This window comes from Misgurnus anguillicaudatus, chromosome 8 (genome assembly GCF_027580225.2).
Source record: "Misgurnus anguillicaudatus chromosome 8, ASM2758022v2, whole genome shotgun sequence".
In the NCBI taxonomy this organism is placed as follows: domain Eukaryota; kingdom Metazoa; phylum Chordata; class Actinopteri; order Cypriniformes; family Cobitidae; genus Misgurnus; species Misgurnus anguillicaudatus.
In genome coordinates, this window is record NC_073344.2 from 35,371,932 (window position 1) to 35,387,734 (window position 15,803).

Here is a 15,803-nt window from a genome sequence, read left to right on the forward strand (position 1 = left end):
TCTGGTCCTTTGAATTATTTGAAAATAATGCACACCTACTTTGTGGGTGTGCATTATTTTCTTAAAATTCAACGGCCCGTCGTCAATTATTCCTTACTTACCTTCTTCCTGGAACTTCCTAAGAGGAGGGGCCCGCAAACAGGAAGCTTTACTTATACTATCCCAAAGGAGGAGGAGCTCAAGCATTGAGAAGGTTGAATGATATTACATTGAATACATGTCTTTTAAGAATCTCGTTGGTTTTCAGAGTGAAAATGGAGCTGGATAAAGAAAATGCTAATATTCATATTTGAATGTTGATGTTAAATATGATCTCATAAATAAGCTATGCAGATTGTAACTGAAAGAGCCCTGCCATTGGTATGTTTGAATTTGAGGGGAGGAGCCTTAACTATAAAAAGTGTATTGATTGACAGGGGGCCTTAAATCTAGGGGTCATAAATCATATTTGACAAACAGTATCTGATACAACTACTAGCATGATGGTGGTTTCTTTCATAAATCACCAAGAAGGTTTGAGGTCTCGCCCCTTTTATAGACTGGCTATGGGCTCACCGAAACGTGAACGAGCAATCCATGTGCGGGGCATAGCAGACATGCTGACATGGGTGCAGACATGCTGTCTCGCAACAGCCCACCGCCGGGAGAACCGACCCACCTCGACCAGGAGGTCACACGGGGACCGTGGGTGGCGTTCGATTGGCCGTGAAAAATTTTGGGGGCGTGGCGCGCAGCTGACAGTTTCCCCTTCCGACTCGCCTCTATTTTATTCTAGGGATGTACTCTACCCTTTCGTGGTTCCCTAGGGCGAGCAAGGGAAGGTCATAAAAATGAACCAGAATGCAGCCCTGGACGGACATTGCCAGTGCAGTACATTGTTCACTAGGATGTTCTACTGGCGGAACACTTGCCCTGCGTTCCAGTTCGTTTTTTATGACCTTCCCTCGCTAACTTCCCTCAGTCTCGTTCACTCGGATGTACGTCATTGCTTACGTTGTACGAGTGCCCACTTCTGCTAGAACACTTGAAGTGGGTTCCAATGGATCGCCCTAAGCCCTTGATCACATGGAAAGTGGAGACCGCCCCCTCCATGTGCAAAGCGCGAGTTGCTGAAGTGACGTCACAATCGTGGTGCATTGTGGGTTATGGAGCTGCCTGAAGTGTACATATGAAGTAGACTCGCTCCCTCAGTCAACATCGAGGGAGCGAGGGTCTGTCCATACAAACTTTCCTCGTCCACTTGACGAAGTGGAACGCACTTCAAAATGGCGACAGGGATTCCCCGAGGGGAAGTGTTTAGGGAAGTTCGCGAGTGCGTGTCTAACGCACCCCCGAAGTGGGTTCAAATGGAATGCCCTACCGATGAAGTGACATCACAATCGTGTTGCATATGTGGTATATGTAATATAATGCATTAACACTCAGTGTCCCTTTTAAAAATACCGTTATGGTTTGGTGTTACCTGCCCAGAGCAGATGCTAGCTAGCAGTCAATAAGAGCCTCCTAGTAATGAGCAATCAGACAATTTACTCACGTGAATGTATTTTCCCTACAGTATGACAACAAAAGCACTTGAACACAACACACTAGTAAATACCAGTCCACAAATGGAAAATATCATCTTTTCCATAGCACGTGAAGGCAGCATTAGTCTTGAAATTTCTTTGGGTACCTGCACATGTAGGTGTAGAATAACAGACGTCCCCGTTTTCTGGGGACAGTCCCGTTTTTTGGTGTTCTGTCCCTGACTGGAGCTGTCCCAGTAAATGTCCCCGTTTTACAGCATGTCCAAAACAACCAGCAAATACACTGAAAACCCGATTAACATTTAGCCTTTGTAGTACCAGATCGGAGCAATCATGTAATGATTATTTTCACCAGCAGAGGGGGCCGCGAGCTGCTTTAGCGAAGAAGAATTTACTATGATTCACTAACAATAAATATTTTACATTTTGCATTATTTCATCTGTTCTTCACGTTTACAATGCTATGAACTCAGCTGAAGTAGTGTAATGTTTGATGAAGTATGTCTCTGTGCCTTGTATAAAAATTTTTTTTTGTTTTCAGTAGAAATATTAAAAATTCTTAAATCAGGATGCACCCCCCTGACGAGCAAAACTACCCAAGAAAATAAGTCTAGCTTTTAGACCAAAAATATAAAATTTGTGCTTAAAACAAGCAATAAAATCTGCCAACACTTAATTCAAGAAAAAAATGTCTTACCATTGGTGGATTTTTTGCATGTTTTAAGCACAAATTCGCTAATTTATTATTTTTTGTCTTAAAGCTAGATTTTTTGTTAGGGGATTTCGCTTATCAAGAAAATGCATCTTGATTTAATAATTTTTAGATATTTGTACTAAAAACAAGACAAAAATACTATTAAGTAAGAAGTAAGTCAGTCAGTCAATAATTTTTTGCAGTGAACCCACAACAAATAAAAAGAAGCAAACTTTCAAAAAACGGGTTGTCCCCATTTTTTAATTCATAGATAACAACAAAATATATTTTAATGATATTTTGACCATTGAACTAGGAAATGTCCCCGGTTTTCATTTTAAAAATCTAAATATGCTAAATATGCATTGGAACATATGGATATTGACTTTATAATTTCACTAAGTACAACGGAAGTAAAAGGAACAATTAGGGAACTCATGAACATCAAGTGGCAAGAGATTTGGGATAGAGAAACAAAGGGCAGACACCTTTACAATATTCAAAGACACACTGGTAAACGAATAATAGTTTTTAATAACAGGAAAGATGATACTATTATCACTTGACTCCGAATAGGACACTGTGGCTTAAATCAGTGTTTCACAACCTTTATACTGCCACGGCACAGTGTTGATAAGTAAAATCATACAGCACACCACTATCACAATAAGCATTAACAGAACTGCACACATCTGTATTACAATGCTTACGACCCTATTTTCCTGTATAGGTTATAGTCCCTTGGGGGTAAAAATGACCCCAGAGATTAAAAGAGATCATTTTTAATGATACAAACAATATATCATTTTTTCCATTTACTTCCCATCTATACATTAATGCTGTGTTTTGGGAGATATGTACTTTTAAAGTACTTTTATACCCATTTACCACTCAATTCCTCAACTACACCATTAGCTTGCCTGAAAAATATCAATTTTTATGAAAAATTCACATCTAAATTTGATTTAAATTGTTTTTAGATATTGATCTAGAGGTTATGTGTTGATTTCAGCCATTTGGTGTTTAGGAAAAAACAGTTTTATGGTTACAGTTTAATAAATAAATCATTTCGACCAGCAGAGGCCCATAGAGACCCATTCATTTCACTGTATGTGGCCAACTGTTCAACAACACGACTTTATTGATACATTTTGTGAATTTATGTTTATATAAACATTAGAAAGGACATTAAAAATAAATATTATTTCAAATATTCAAGTATTCTGGCTGAAATTGATGAGAGTGACACATGCAGTTGTGACCAACTCTGCAGTAACACTCCAAATATAATAGAAAGAGAATGGTAAAACCAATGTTAAATAGTACATAAAATGGTAAAACCAATGTCATTCTTTCAGATTTGCTGACTTGTACAGTATGACAATCTGTAGTACAAAGGGAATGTCTTACCTATCTCAAAAACCCAAGATTGGACGGTATAATATAATTATTATTATCATTTATTTTTATTTGGTAGTACTCCTTTCTTTATAATGCTCTATACTCCAGTCCAGTTGGTGGCGGTAATACACCATAAGTTGGCTTGTCAACCGCCATTAAACACTACCAGAAGAAGAAGAAGTGTTGAGCGTCTTCTCTCTCCAGTACAGTAGGGGGCGCTCTGCAGCTTTGCAATCCGCCGATAAACCCACTAAAGAAAGAAAGCGCTCGATCGCGTGTGTTTGTTTGTTTTGTTTTGTTTTCTCTTCTGTGTTTCATTGAGTGTAAAGAGAGTCTTATCTGTATGTACTTAAGTGTTAAGAAGTTGATGTTGAGATGGATGTGGATTGTTGTGAATCGTCAGTTTATGTGACTGTTGGGGGCTCCACAGAATGTCTGGATTCAGTGTGGATGAGCAGAGATCAGAGCCGCACACCACAGTCACTGCTGGACTCTAAACTCTCTGAAGAGAAATCCAGACACACACAGGACTCAGAGCTCAGTCTGACTTTACTCTGTTATACTGAGTCAAAGCCCACAGACTCTCAGGACCCTACAGTGTGTGACAGTAAACAGAGCTTACAGGATGAGCAAACCACCACAGAGTCTCTGGATTCTGTCTGTAACGCTGGAGAACAGCAGCAGATCCCGAAAATGTGTTCAGTCAAACTCATCGACTGCAGGAACCCGATGATGAAGATTAAAACGGAACCCACAGAAATAAAAATCGAACCCACAGAAACAAAAACTGAACCCACAGAAGACGAAGGTGATGCTTTTATTTCGTCAGGTATGTCTCCTTAATTGTTGTATTTTTTACATTTTTAACCCACGCGAACACCTGTTTTATAAAAGGGGGTTTTCAGGTCACAAACGTATTAACCAAAAAGACTAAAATCTAAAAGGAGTTTGAGATATCTTTAATACTTATATTGAGCAACAGGCATGTAGGCTTTAACTATCACCGTCCCACAGGTTTGGCATTACATATTTAAAGGACAGTATGTAAGAAATTTATATCAATGAATCATAAAATGGCCCTGATATGTCACTAGACATGATGAAATCATTTTCATTTCAAATACTTATATCACTGACAACAGTGATCCGGCCAGGATATTGTCATTTAAAAAGTGGAGTTGCAGCCCTTAACTGATGTTTATGTTGTCATGTTGTGTATTGGCCACCAGTTTTGTGATTGCAGTACCAGTTTTGGCCACAATCCTACATACTGTTCCTTTAACGCTTCCCATTCACTTTTAATGGGTGACGTCATGCATTGCCGAACTGAATTGTGGATCCGTCGGCACAGTGTCAGTGCCGTTGCTCGCGGCAGAAGTTGGACATTTCTTAACTTTTCAAGCAGCAACGCGTGCCTCAGCCAATCAGATATGCCCTATGCAAATAACTTAGTCAGAGCCAGCCATTTATGTTTATGGAAGAGCGGATTATGTGTAGCGGCCACTGTGATTGGCTGTTGGCCATGCTTCAGACGAGCCTTCCGTCAAGCGTTAAGGCTTTCGCCCCGTGTGAATGTAAATGTACCATAATGCTGCGTTCAGACCAGCCACGGTAGAGGCGTCAATCGCGAGTGATTTCAATGTTAAGTCAATGTGAAGACGCGTGTCTGGAGGTCTTGCGGTGGGAATGAGGCGTTTACGCACAAGTTGAAAAATGTGAACTTTTGAGTCGCAGAAGCCCCTCCCCCTCCCACGGTAAGAACGTAGTTCTCATGTTTTGAAACCCTTTTGCATTTTAAACAAAGCAGAGACAGTAATTTATCAACTTGTGATAAGATAATGCAGCTAACCGTTGACACCTAGTAGCCTTGGTTGGTAAAACCACTAAAAGTGTGACAGAAACTCAATATTTTTGTGATTTCTCTGAAATTTGGTTCAGAACTAGTTGAGACTTGTGTCTTTATTGATGTGGTTTTTTTGGAGTACAAATTTTTAATTTTTGTGATTTTAAAATATACATACTTTATTGCATTATTTTTATTATTTAAAATAAATTTAAACTGGTATAACTGTTTTTTAATTTAATATCTACAACTTCAAACCCCCCAGTAAAACTGTAAATTATAATACTGTAACTTCCTCTACAATATAGTTGATTACCCAGGTGAAAAAGTAATACACTTCCATACTAGTTTACTTAAAGCGCTTTATTTTCGCACACTAATTTTGTACTTAATATACTAAAATTTCATCTTTAGTACTTCTTGAGATAATCTTATAAGAACATCTAAGTGTACTTTACTGTGCTATTTTGAGACACCATAAATATGAACTAAAATGTGCTAAAAATGTATTTAAAAATGTATTGGGGTACCACTTGTAGTAAACTTGAACCCATCTTTGTACGAAAGTTGAGTTCAAGTTTAAAAGTGTTAACTAAATACATTTTTTAACACAGAGATAGTATGTTAAAAGTGCATTTTAGTTCATATTCATAGTGTCTCTGTGAAGTACACTTAGATCATCTTAAGAAGTGCTAAAGATGAATTTTTAGTATATTAAGTACAAAATTAGTGTGCAAAAATAAAGCACTTTATGAACACTATAGAAGTGTACTAATTTTTCACCTGGTTACTCACTCATTAAATATTCATGCATTACATTTAATATTTTGTCTTTTGTCAACTAGTTATGTTGTCTTTATTCTGCTAAAATATTAACAAAATTATCAAACAAAATGTAAGGACTATAAAAACATGACTAACAGCTGTCTATGGGGCCAGTCACACTAAACGCTTGCAAACGCAAGGCGCGACGCACTGCCTTTTTTAAAAAAAGAGCAGTGCGACGCGGCTTTTCATATTGCTAAGCAACCACCGAGTCAGCTGTCTTGTCAATCAAATATTGAACCGTGAGCGCTATTTTGCTGTTAACTGTCATATTAACAGAAACTTTAAAAAGAGGACGATTGCTCTGACCTTGTTTGAGGGTGAGAGGTGCACAAACACACAGGAGAGGGTGAGCGAGTGGTGTCCGGTTCTTCAAAGCAACTGTAACTTCCCTCACCACAACGTAAGGCCCGCCTCTCCCCTCATTCGATTGGACAATGCAAAGGCGCGAATGACGTCGGGCGCTTCTCCGCTCTCAGCGCTCCTTCAAAAACGCGTGCGCGGCAGGCGGCAAAAAACCGCAAAGAATATCATTCAAAAAAGGCGCCTGCAACTGCCATAAACGCTTTTGGTGTGACTGGCCCCTATATGTGTAAATATATAAAAAGATAAAGAATCTCAATTCATCCTTCTTTATGTAAATAAGAGTGTAAAGATAATTTAATTGTTTCATGTTTCTTTCAGATGTAAAGAGTGAATCATGTTTGGATGAAGAAATTACATCCTCAACATCAAAAGAGCGACTGACAGCACAAACTCTTTCATGCATTACCTGTGGAAAGACATTCAGCTCACAAATACATTTAGAGAGACATGCGAGAAAACACACAGAACAGAACCTCTTCACCTGCACCAGATCTGAGATCAGCATTACTACAATACAAGAGAAGAAACTTCATTCAGAAGAACACAGAGAGAAGAAGCAGCAGTTTCTCTGTGAGCATTGTGGGAAGATTTGTGGCTCTTCCTTTAATCTAAAAGTTCACTTGAGGACACATACTGGTGAAAAGCCTTTCTGCTGCGCTGAATGTGGAAAATACTTCAGCACCAAAGAAAATCTTAATACTCATAAGAGAATTCACACAGGAGAAAAACCATACGCGTGTCCTCACTGTGAGAAGAGATTTAGCCATAACCAATGTCTTAAGACACACATGTTTATACACACCAATGAGAGACCGTATCAGTGCAGAAAATGTGACAAAGCCTTTAGGGATTCAGGTTCGTTAAAATCACACCAGAATATTCACTCTAAAGAGAAACTCTATCAATGTTCACACTGTGATACACATTTCTATCATGAATATCAGCTGATAGCCCATGAGAAAGTTCATACTGAAGAAACATCTCATGACTGTAGTGTTTGTGGGAAGAGTTTTAATCATCATGAACATTTAGTGGCACACCAGATAATTCATAAAGGGGAAAAACCTTACAAATGCTTTCAGTGCGACAAGACGTTTACTCATTTAGGTAACTTAAAAGCCCATCAGAGAATTCATACTGGAGAGAAACCTTATCAATGTAGTGTTTGTGGAAAGTGTTTTAGTCAGCAGTCAAACTTTCTAAAGCACCAGAGACTTCATACAGGTGAGAAACCATTCAAATGCTCTGAGTGTGATAGGACGTTTGCTCAGTCAGATTACTTAAAAGTCCATCAGAGAGTTCATACTGGAGAGAAACCTTATCACTGTAGTGTCTGTGGAAAGAGTTTTAGTCAACCATCAAACTTTATAAAGCACCAGAGAACTCATACAAGTGAAACGCCCTTTGAATCATTTGCTCATTTGGGTTAATTCATACTGGAGAGCAACCGTACATCTGCATTCCAGGATTTTTCTCTACATAGTGGACTTTATTGGACCTCGCAGATTCAAATGGCTCTAAACGATCCCAATTACAAAAATGTACATTATGTGTGTAGTAGGGATGCACCGATAGAATTTTTTTGGGCCGATACCGATTTAAACAGACAACTTCTTGCCGATACCGATACCGATACTAAACACTTGTATGCAATACAGTTGGTCTATTAGCTAGTTTATTTCTGCATCAAATTATTTTTACTGAACATGGATTGGATCTAATTAACATTCAACTGACCAACATAATAAGAGAGGCACAAATTAAGCTAAAACAAATATAATAAGGCAGCATGACAACCCTCAAAGGTGCTTTTTGCTATTCAGCATTAATTTTATTAACAACATTTATTTCTCATGCTATTGCCGATATGCCGATGGTTTCAAATTCATCAAATATCGGCCGATTTAATATCGGCGGCCGATACATCGGTGCATCACTAGTGTGTAGTCTTGTACTTTATTTGCTTCTGGTTTAACATTTTATGATTATCTAATCAAAATATCAAAAGATGTATTGCAGTAACGATAAAAAAAGAATTGATTTCAGATTTTGATTCGTTGAATATGTTATGTAGCCGACAGCTGCATATAGTTCAGTTTCTCTCATTATTAACTTCAAATATGGATAAATTATGGATAAACGTAACCAGCTGAATATAAACCAATGCAAATCTATGATAATAATCATGACATAAAACATTGTGTTAGTTCTGTGTGTTTTTTTGTGTAACTGTTTGAGGTACCAATAATAATAGTGTCCTGTCAGCCTTGACGAAAAACTTAGGTTCCACTGTTGTTTCTCTGCTAATGCAGCATCTATTTTACAAATTAATTACTTTATAATGATATGAAGCAACATACGCAACTCGGAAAAGCTATCGGTATGCATTTTTTGCAGATAGCCAATTGTTCCACCAATGAACTATCGGTGCCGAATGCCGATTAATCGGTTTGGTCTACCTCTAAAATATTGTATATAAAATTTTGGAAAAATATGCAGCAATTTTTGTTTTTATTATTTTTGTTAATATTGCATTAGAATAAAGACTAAATATTAAATGCAATGCATGAATATAAATTTACTGAGTGAGTAAACCACTATTTGTGATCCTGCCCGTGAAAACCAGACTAACGTCTCAAAATCAAATTCTGAGATATCGAAAGATATCAAGGTTAAATTTTTACAAAATGTTCTTAACATTATGTGGGTTTATTTTATGAAGAAAACAGTAAGTCACAAAAAAATTTATTTAACTGAGTGTATGGACATGTGAATATTCTTTCTTGTTATTCCACAAGTTTTGACATGAATCTTCTTATTTTGTATTTATCACTCAAGTCCTTATTCCTTTATAGTGATTTATTCTTCTGTTTCAATAAAGAATCACGTTCATAATCTTGTTCAATAATGTTTTCACAACAACTTCACTCTAAAAATGGCTGCGTTATTTTTGACCCATAATGTGTAAATATTATACAGAACACGTGCTGGGTTAAAAATGACCCAATGTTGGGTTGTTGTTATGCAACCATGTATAAAATAACTCAGCAGTTGGGTTAAAATAACCCAGCATTGGGTACATTTTTAACCGAGCACGTGTTCTGTCCAATATTTACCCATTATGGGTCAAAAATAACCCAGCCATTTTTATGACATCTTCCTATGACAAGACCCCTTTTCCAAGATGGCGGCGGTTTTGACGCATGCTTAGAACCCCAAGGCGACCTCTAGTGTACATATAGTGCAAGCGTGCCGCACAAGCCCTGAAAACGTCTCGATCGCCCCCCCAGTGACTGGTCCCAGTATAGGTCATAAACTCCACCTCCCCCATGTTTTTCCGATGGGATTTGAGTCTAACTAAACAATTTAATTACACTTCAATTATCTTTTTTCCGAGGCTGGTTTCTGTCATTTACTGTAGTTTTTATCGCGCTGATGTAAATTCAAGTGTTTGTTTTTAAAATAAGTTTGTTTTTAGTTAGTTATTTAATGCTATAAAAACGGCTGTGTCACGTCATGATTGGCAGCTGTGATATGCGCATTCTGGCGGGGCCTTGATTTCGCGGCTTTACTTCCTGCTCACTACTGTACATGACTGGTCCCGAAATCGCTACTGCGGAGACTCAAGGCCAAAGATGTCAGCACCGTATCGGGACACATAAGCCGTTTCTCAATACCAAGTACGCCAAACTCGGAAGAACGAACTCCTGACGCGAAATGCATTCTGGGAAACTTCGCTGTCATAAGTCCACACAAGTCTCCTTTGATGCATCCTCGATAAAATGGGCGGATCAAGAACACATCCGGGGATTTTATGTGAACTTGGGCTTGATGCGAACTTTGAATTGGAACAGTACTTGGGCCGCGACTGATGACGTTTCACAAGTCCACAAGAACGCAAGTACAGACAAGAACGCATATTGAGAAACGGCTATAGGCTGTTTCTCAATATGCGTTCTTCAGCGATCTTGCGTCCTTGTGTCCTCGCTATACGTCATCATTAACCGGCGAAGTTCAATTCCAATTCTCAAGAACGCAAGTACAGAGGACGCATGAAAATACCCGGATGTGTTCTTGGTATCGAGGATACATCGAGTGCAGACTTGACCAACAGGAAGATCACACACATCTCAATTCTCACATTTGCGTTCTGTGTTCTCGCGACCTACTGAGTTCGTTCTTCCAAGGTTGCCTGGCAAGACCAGTCTTCACAAGAACGCAAGTCCGTTCTCTGCGCTCTTGGAATTGAGAAACAGCCATAAGCCGTTTCTCAATGTCAAGGAAGGATCCTCGGAAGCTAGAATTTTGAGGATGCTACGTCATCGACGTCCGTCGAAGGACTGTTCCAATGTCGAGGATCCTCGAAATTTCAGCCAAGGACTGAGTCCTTCGTTCGAGAAATATACCATATACAGAAAAGGATGCAAATTTGTATCCTTCGCGCTCTTCACGTGCTGAAATCACCCACAATCCTATGCGCGCAGCACCGAAAGCACACCTTTCAATCACGCAATGACGTGCACTTGCTACCCTGTTCCATTTAAAGTGTGCTCCGAATGCTTAAAAGGAGCCTCGCCTAGCCTCTGAAGGAAGTGACTTGTAAAGACTAGTCCTGCCAAGGAAGTATCCTTGACATTGAGAAACGGCTACAGATATGTACGCCTTGGGGTTCTAAGCATTCGTCAAAACGACGCCATCTTGGAACAGGGGGCTTGTCATAGGAAGTAGCTAGGTAACGCTGCTATCTCCGCATGTACTTTGAATTTATGGACGATGCCGGACTTTTGTGCTGCGTATGGCTGTTAGGCCTACTAGCACTAGGCATTGTAGTTAGAAAAAGTAGATTTTCATATCAAAACTTTATATTTTCTCTGGACTCAATGCTAAATACATGTCTGACCGTTGGAACGAAAAAAAAAGACCCTAGAAAATCGCATTCATGACGATTTAGGGTGATTTTAGTTCCGGTACACCATTGTCTATAATGACGCTGATGCAAGGCTCCCGTTTCAAGATGGCGGCTCTATTTGACGCATTCATTCCAATGAACTGCCGTAGCCAAGGCGACAATTAGTGTACATATCTGTTATAGGGACACTGGCGGCTTCACTTTTCACCAATGGAAGAGAGCGAACAGGCGTTGTCCATCTATTTTTACAGTCTATTATTGAGCGTCTTCTCTCTCCAGTACAGTAGGAGGCACTCTGCAGCCCGCCGATAAACCCACTAAAGAAAGCGCTCAGTCACTGTAGATTGCTGGGAAGTGTTTAGGGAAGGGTCTAAAACTAGAGTGGAACGCAGCCCATGTCTGCTAGAGCCCAGCCCAGAGAGTTCCGACAACAGAAGTCCAAAGTGCATGGCCATTCATGGAGCCATTGAAATACTTGAGTTAAAGGCAAAGATCTTAATAGTTAAAGACATGCATTGATTACAATATATCCATCCATCCGTAACGTTAGTTCTATCAACAATGTTTTTTGACAAATAAAATCCACTAATATGGGTAGTACAGCACTTCTCCGTCATCCACCTGTTGATTCACGAGGCGCCGCATGAAGCCAAACAAGCCTGGTAATCATACTAGTGAAAACACAAGCTTGTGCTAGCACGTGAGAAATGGTGACGTGCAAAGTGCTTGTGACAATGGCTATATCCTAAACTTAACCAAAATACTTTAGATAATTTCGAACTTGCCAATGAACAACCATAATTGCTGTAAAAATACTTCAAATCAGTACAGAATTCTTAATTGTTACTTTATGAAATAACTACATTCTAGTAAGTATACATTGTCCTGTAAATGTGTAGTAAGATTCCTATTGTTGTAGAGTTGTGTACTGAAAAAAAAAATGACCACAATTAACAGAACCTAGATTAAAATATTTATTGACTTCTATAGAAATACTGATCATAAAAATCCGAATATAAAACCCTTTACAAAACTTGTCCAAACATGTGCATTTAAACAGTGACATAAATCACAAGTGCAAATGGCTTACTAAATGTGGACAAAATATGTAAAAATATACACTGTGAACATTTACAGATCATTCAAAATGAAACAAAAATGTGAAAAACGTTTGTTACAAAAAATAACATTTAAATTGGCATCATTTCAGTCGTTTCAACTAAAATAACAAAGAATGACAACAAAAAAAAAACACTTAAAATAATTTAAAATCAACTGGCACCAATGATATGGTTCATTCATCTGTCAGACTTCCTGGAATAAGGGAGAGCCGATGGTGCACCTGAAAAAAATCAAATAAAAAAATCCATCACAATAACTTAATCAGAACTGCAGATAGAGACGAACACACATACTCATTTTGAAAACACCTTTGTGAAACAATACCAAACAGAATGTGACTGATCACACAAGATTCCTCATTGATTTCGTCTGTGACTGCTTAACATTGAGACAAGGCCAGACCTTCACTCACCTAGCCCACCAGGTGCCAAACAACTCAAATACAGCCAGGTTTTATTTTCTAGAAACCACTTCTGTTGATTGCTCATCGTATCAGGAAGGCTATACCTCCTGTTCTGTCTGGGGACTGTAAGACGGTAAGGTCAGAGGTCATAAATGGCCATAACTAAAATTTCACCTTTAAAGGACAAGTTCGGTATTTTACACGCAAAGCCCTGTTTTCAGATTGTTCACGATGAAATAAAACGGTCTTGACCGAAACTTGGACACACGATGCTGCCCGGAGAATTTTTGGGTGTTTGTGTTTCACCTCCCACATCTACAATGGCTATATAGGTGCACTGGAACAATCCTTCCTAAAATGCATTAAACGTTCGTTTACAAAGACGTGAAACTCACCGAGTGGACCTATTTTTCCAAACGCCTCACACACGTATATTCTTCCGCTGAGAGCTTGAATAATAGACACTCCAGCCCAGATGGTGGCGATAATCCACCTTTGCTAATTGCAAGAATACAAACAACGTTCCCGGCGCGGAGTAATACCGTACCTCACAGCACATCTAATACAAGTCAATGGAGTTGGACAAGAACTACGAAAGCATCTTTTGCAGCGATTTTTGTGTGAGCATATCAGTGAACACCCCTGACCACACGGTGAGTTTCACGTCTTTGTAAATTAAAGTTTAATGCATTTTAGGAAGGATTCTTTCAGTGCACCTATCCAGCCATTGTAGAGGTGGGAGGTGATACAACACCCAAAAATTGTCGGTAAAGCATCACATGTGCAAACTTCAGTCAAAACCGTTCCGCCTCATCACAAACAATCTGAAAACAGGGCCCCAAGTGCAAAACACAGAACCCGTCCCCTAACCCCTTGTGTTAATAGGGATCCTTGTAGCCTGAAGAGACATCTTGTGTAATCAGTTACATACGTTTTAATTTAATTGTTGACAAAACTACGTTTTTTTTCTGTAGTAGTACTTGAATCAAGCAAAACTGGTGCATGATTACACAAACAAGTTCCCTAGTGAAGTAGTGTGCATTTCATACTTTTATAAGAAGGTGAATATGTGAAGTAGTTAAATGCAAGGAGTGATTATATAGTGCTTTAAAATGTAGACCTCATCATAAGTCATTAGCCTCTCTGTATTTTGCAGGTATGATTAAAAGGCCAGATTTTATTTTAGGCGCATTTCCTTCTGTCCTCATCTTACCTGGACAAACAGCTCCCAGACGCTGCTGTACATTCTCCAGATGTTGGATATACTCGGTCAGAGAGCGTTCCTGATCTTGCGACGAGCCGAAGGAGCGGTCAGCCGGTCCCAGTACAGGACCTGGGTACATTCTTGGATAGTGAAGAAAATATCTTTCAAACGTTTGATGTTTAAAAGAAAGAGAATTACTTAAAATCACAATACACACTGCAAAAAAGACCTTCTTAGTATTTTAGAGGCATTTTCTTGATGAGCAAAATTACCTAAAAAAATTCTAGTCTAGTTTTTAGACATAAAAATATACAAATGAAATGCTTAAAACAAGCAAAACAATCTGCCAATGGGGGAAGAAATTTTTTCTTGAAATCTTCTTAAATTAAGTGTTTAAGAAAAAAAGTAAAGTTCTACGTTTTTTTTCTTACCCCATTGGCAAATTTTCACTTAAAGGACAAGTTTGGTATTTTACACTTAAAGCCGTGTTTTCAGATTGTTTATGATGAAATAGAACGCTTTTGACTGAAATTTCGACATATGATGCTGGCCCCAGAATTTTCGGTTTCTGTTGTATTACCCCCTACCTCTATAATGGCTGTATAGGTGCACCGGAACAATCCCTCACAAAATTCATTAAACCCTCGCCCACAAAGACGCGAAACCCACCAAGGGGCCAGGGGTGCTCACTGACACGCCCACACAAAAATCGCTGCAAAAGATGCTTTCCAACATGTGTTTTACCATTCCTTGTAAACTTGTGGACTTATTTTTCCAAACGCCTCGCACCTAGGGTGGCCATTCGTGCCAGTTCCGCCGGACACGTCCCGAACATGTTTTCGGGTGCGCTCTCCGGAAGTCGCGTTGCTCAACCGCATACGTCATTGAGGTTCTCACATTTCAGTTAAAATACTTTAGAAAATTAAGATTTATTTCTTTAAGACATACAATCATTGTAGTTTCATTCTTACCTTGAAATGTAACGGTTGCTTTTCTGAAATTGAACCCGAAATATTAAACCTTGATGACGTATGCGGTCGACCAACGCGACTTCCAGAGAACACACCCGAAAACATGTTCGGGACGTGTCCGGCGGAACTGGCTCGAATGGCCACCCTACTCGCACCCGTATATTTTTCCGCTGAGAGCTTGAATAATAGACACTCCAGCCCAGTTGGTGGCGATAATCCGCCTTTGCCAATTGCAAGAATACAAACAACGTTCCTGGCGCAGAGTAATACCGTACATCACAGCACAACTAATACCAGTCAATGGAGTTGGACAAAAACTACGATAAAACCTGTTGGAAAGCATCTTTTGCAGCGATTTTTGTGTGAGCATATCAGTGAACACCCCTGACCACTTGGTGAGTTTCACGTCTTTGTAAACGAAAGTTTAATGCATTTTAGGAAGGATTGTTCCAGTGCACCTATGCAGGTGGGAGGCGATACAACAAACACCCGAAAATTCTCGTGCCAGCATCATATGTCCAAATTTCAGTCAAAACCGT

General features: G+C 39.1%; 2 protein-coding genes across 7 annotated transcripts in view; one reads left to right on the top strand and one right to left on the bottom strand.

Annotated features, from left to right (window-relative positions):
* Window positions 1-3,838: 3,838 nt before the first annotated feature.
* LOC129451098 (uncharacterized) lies at window positions 3,839-8,861 on the top strand. The gene is made up of 2 exons (XM_055214154.2): window positions 3,839-4,450; window positions 6,974-8,861. The coding sequence occupies exons 1-2, from the start codon at window positions 3,997-3,999 to the stop codon at window positions 8,083-8,085; spliced, it is 1,566 nt and encodes a 521-aa protein (XP_055070129.2). The 5' UTR covers window positions 3,839-3,996; the 3' UTR covers window positions 8,086-8,861.
* Window positions 8,862-12,524: 3,663 nt separating this feature from the next.
* Window positions 12,525-15,803, bottom strand: part of pcnt (pericentrin) — a 65,653-nt gene continuing 62,374 nt past the window's right edge. For all 6 annotated transcript variants that reach the window (XM_055212440.2, XM_055212439.2, XM_055212438.2 and 3 more), the window contains 2 exons: window positions 14,303-14,433; window positions 12,525-12,906 (listed from right to left, as the gene is read on the bottom strand). In XM_055212440.2, the coding sequence (XP_055068415.2) occupies window positions 12,863-12,906; window positions 14,303-14,433 (175 nt within the window). In that variant the 3' untranslated portion in view covers window positions 12,525-12,862. The remainder of the gene's footprint in view (window positions 12,907-14,302; window positions 14,434-15,803) is intronic.

What these genes read in the sequence shown, in the direction of transcription:
- LOC129451098 (XM_055214154.2), top strand. Translation starts at nt 3,997, where the DNA reads ATGGATGTGGATTGTTGTGAATCGTCAGTTTATGTGACTGTTGGGGGC. An exon ending in TGATGCTTTTATTTCGTCAG is followed by an intron (nt 4,451 to 6,973) that starts GTATGTCTCCTT and finishes TGTTTCTTTCAG; the next exon opens with ATGTAAAGAGTGAATCATGT.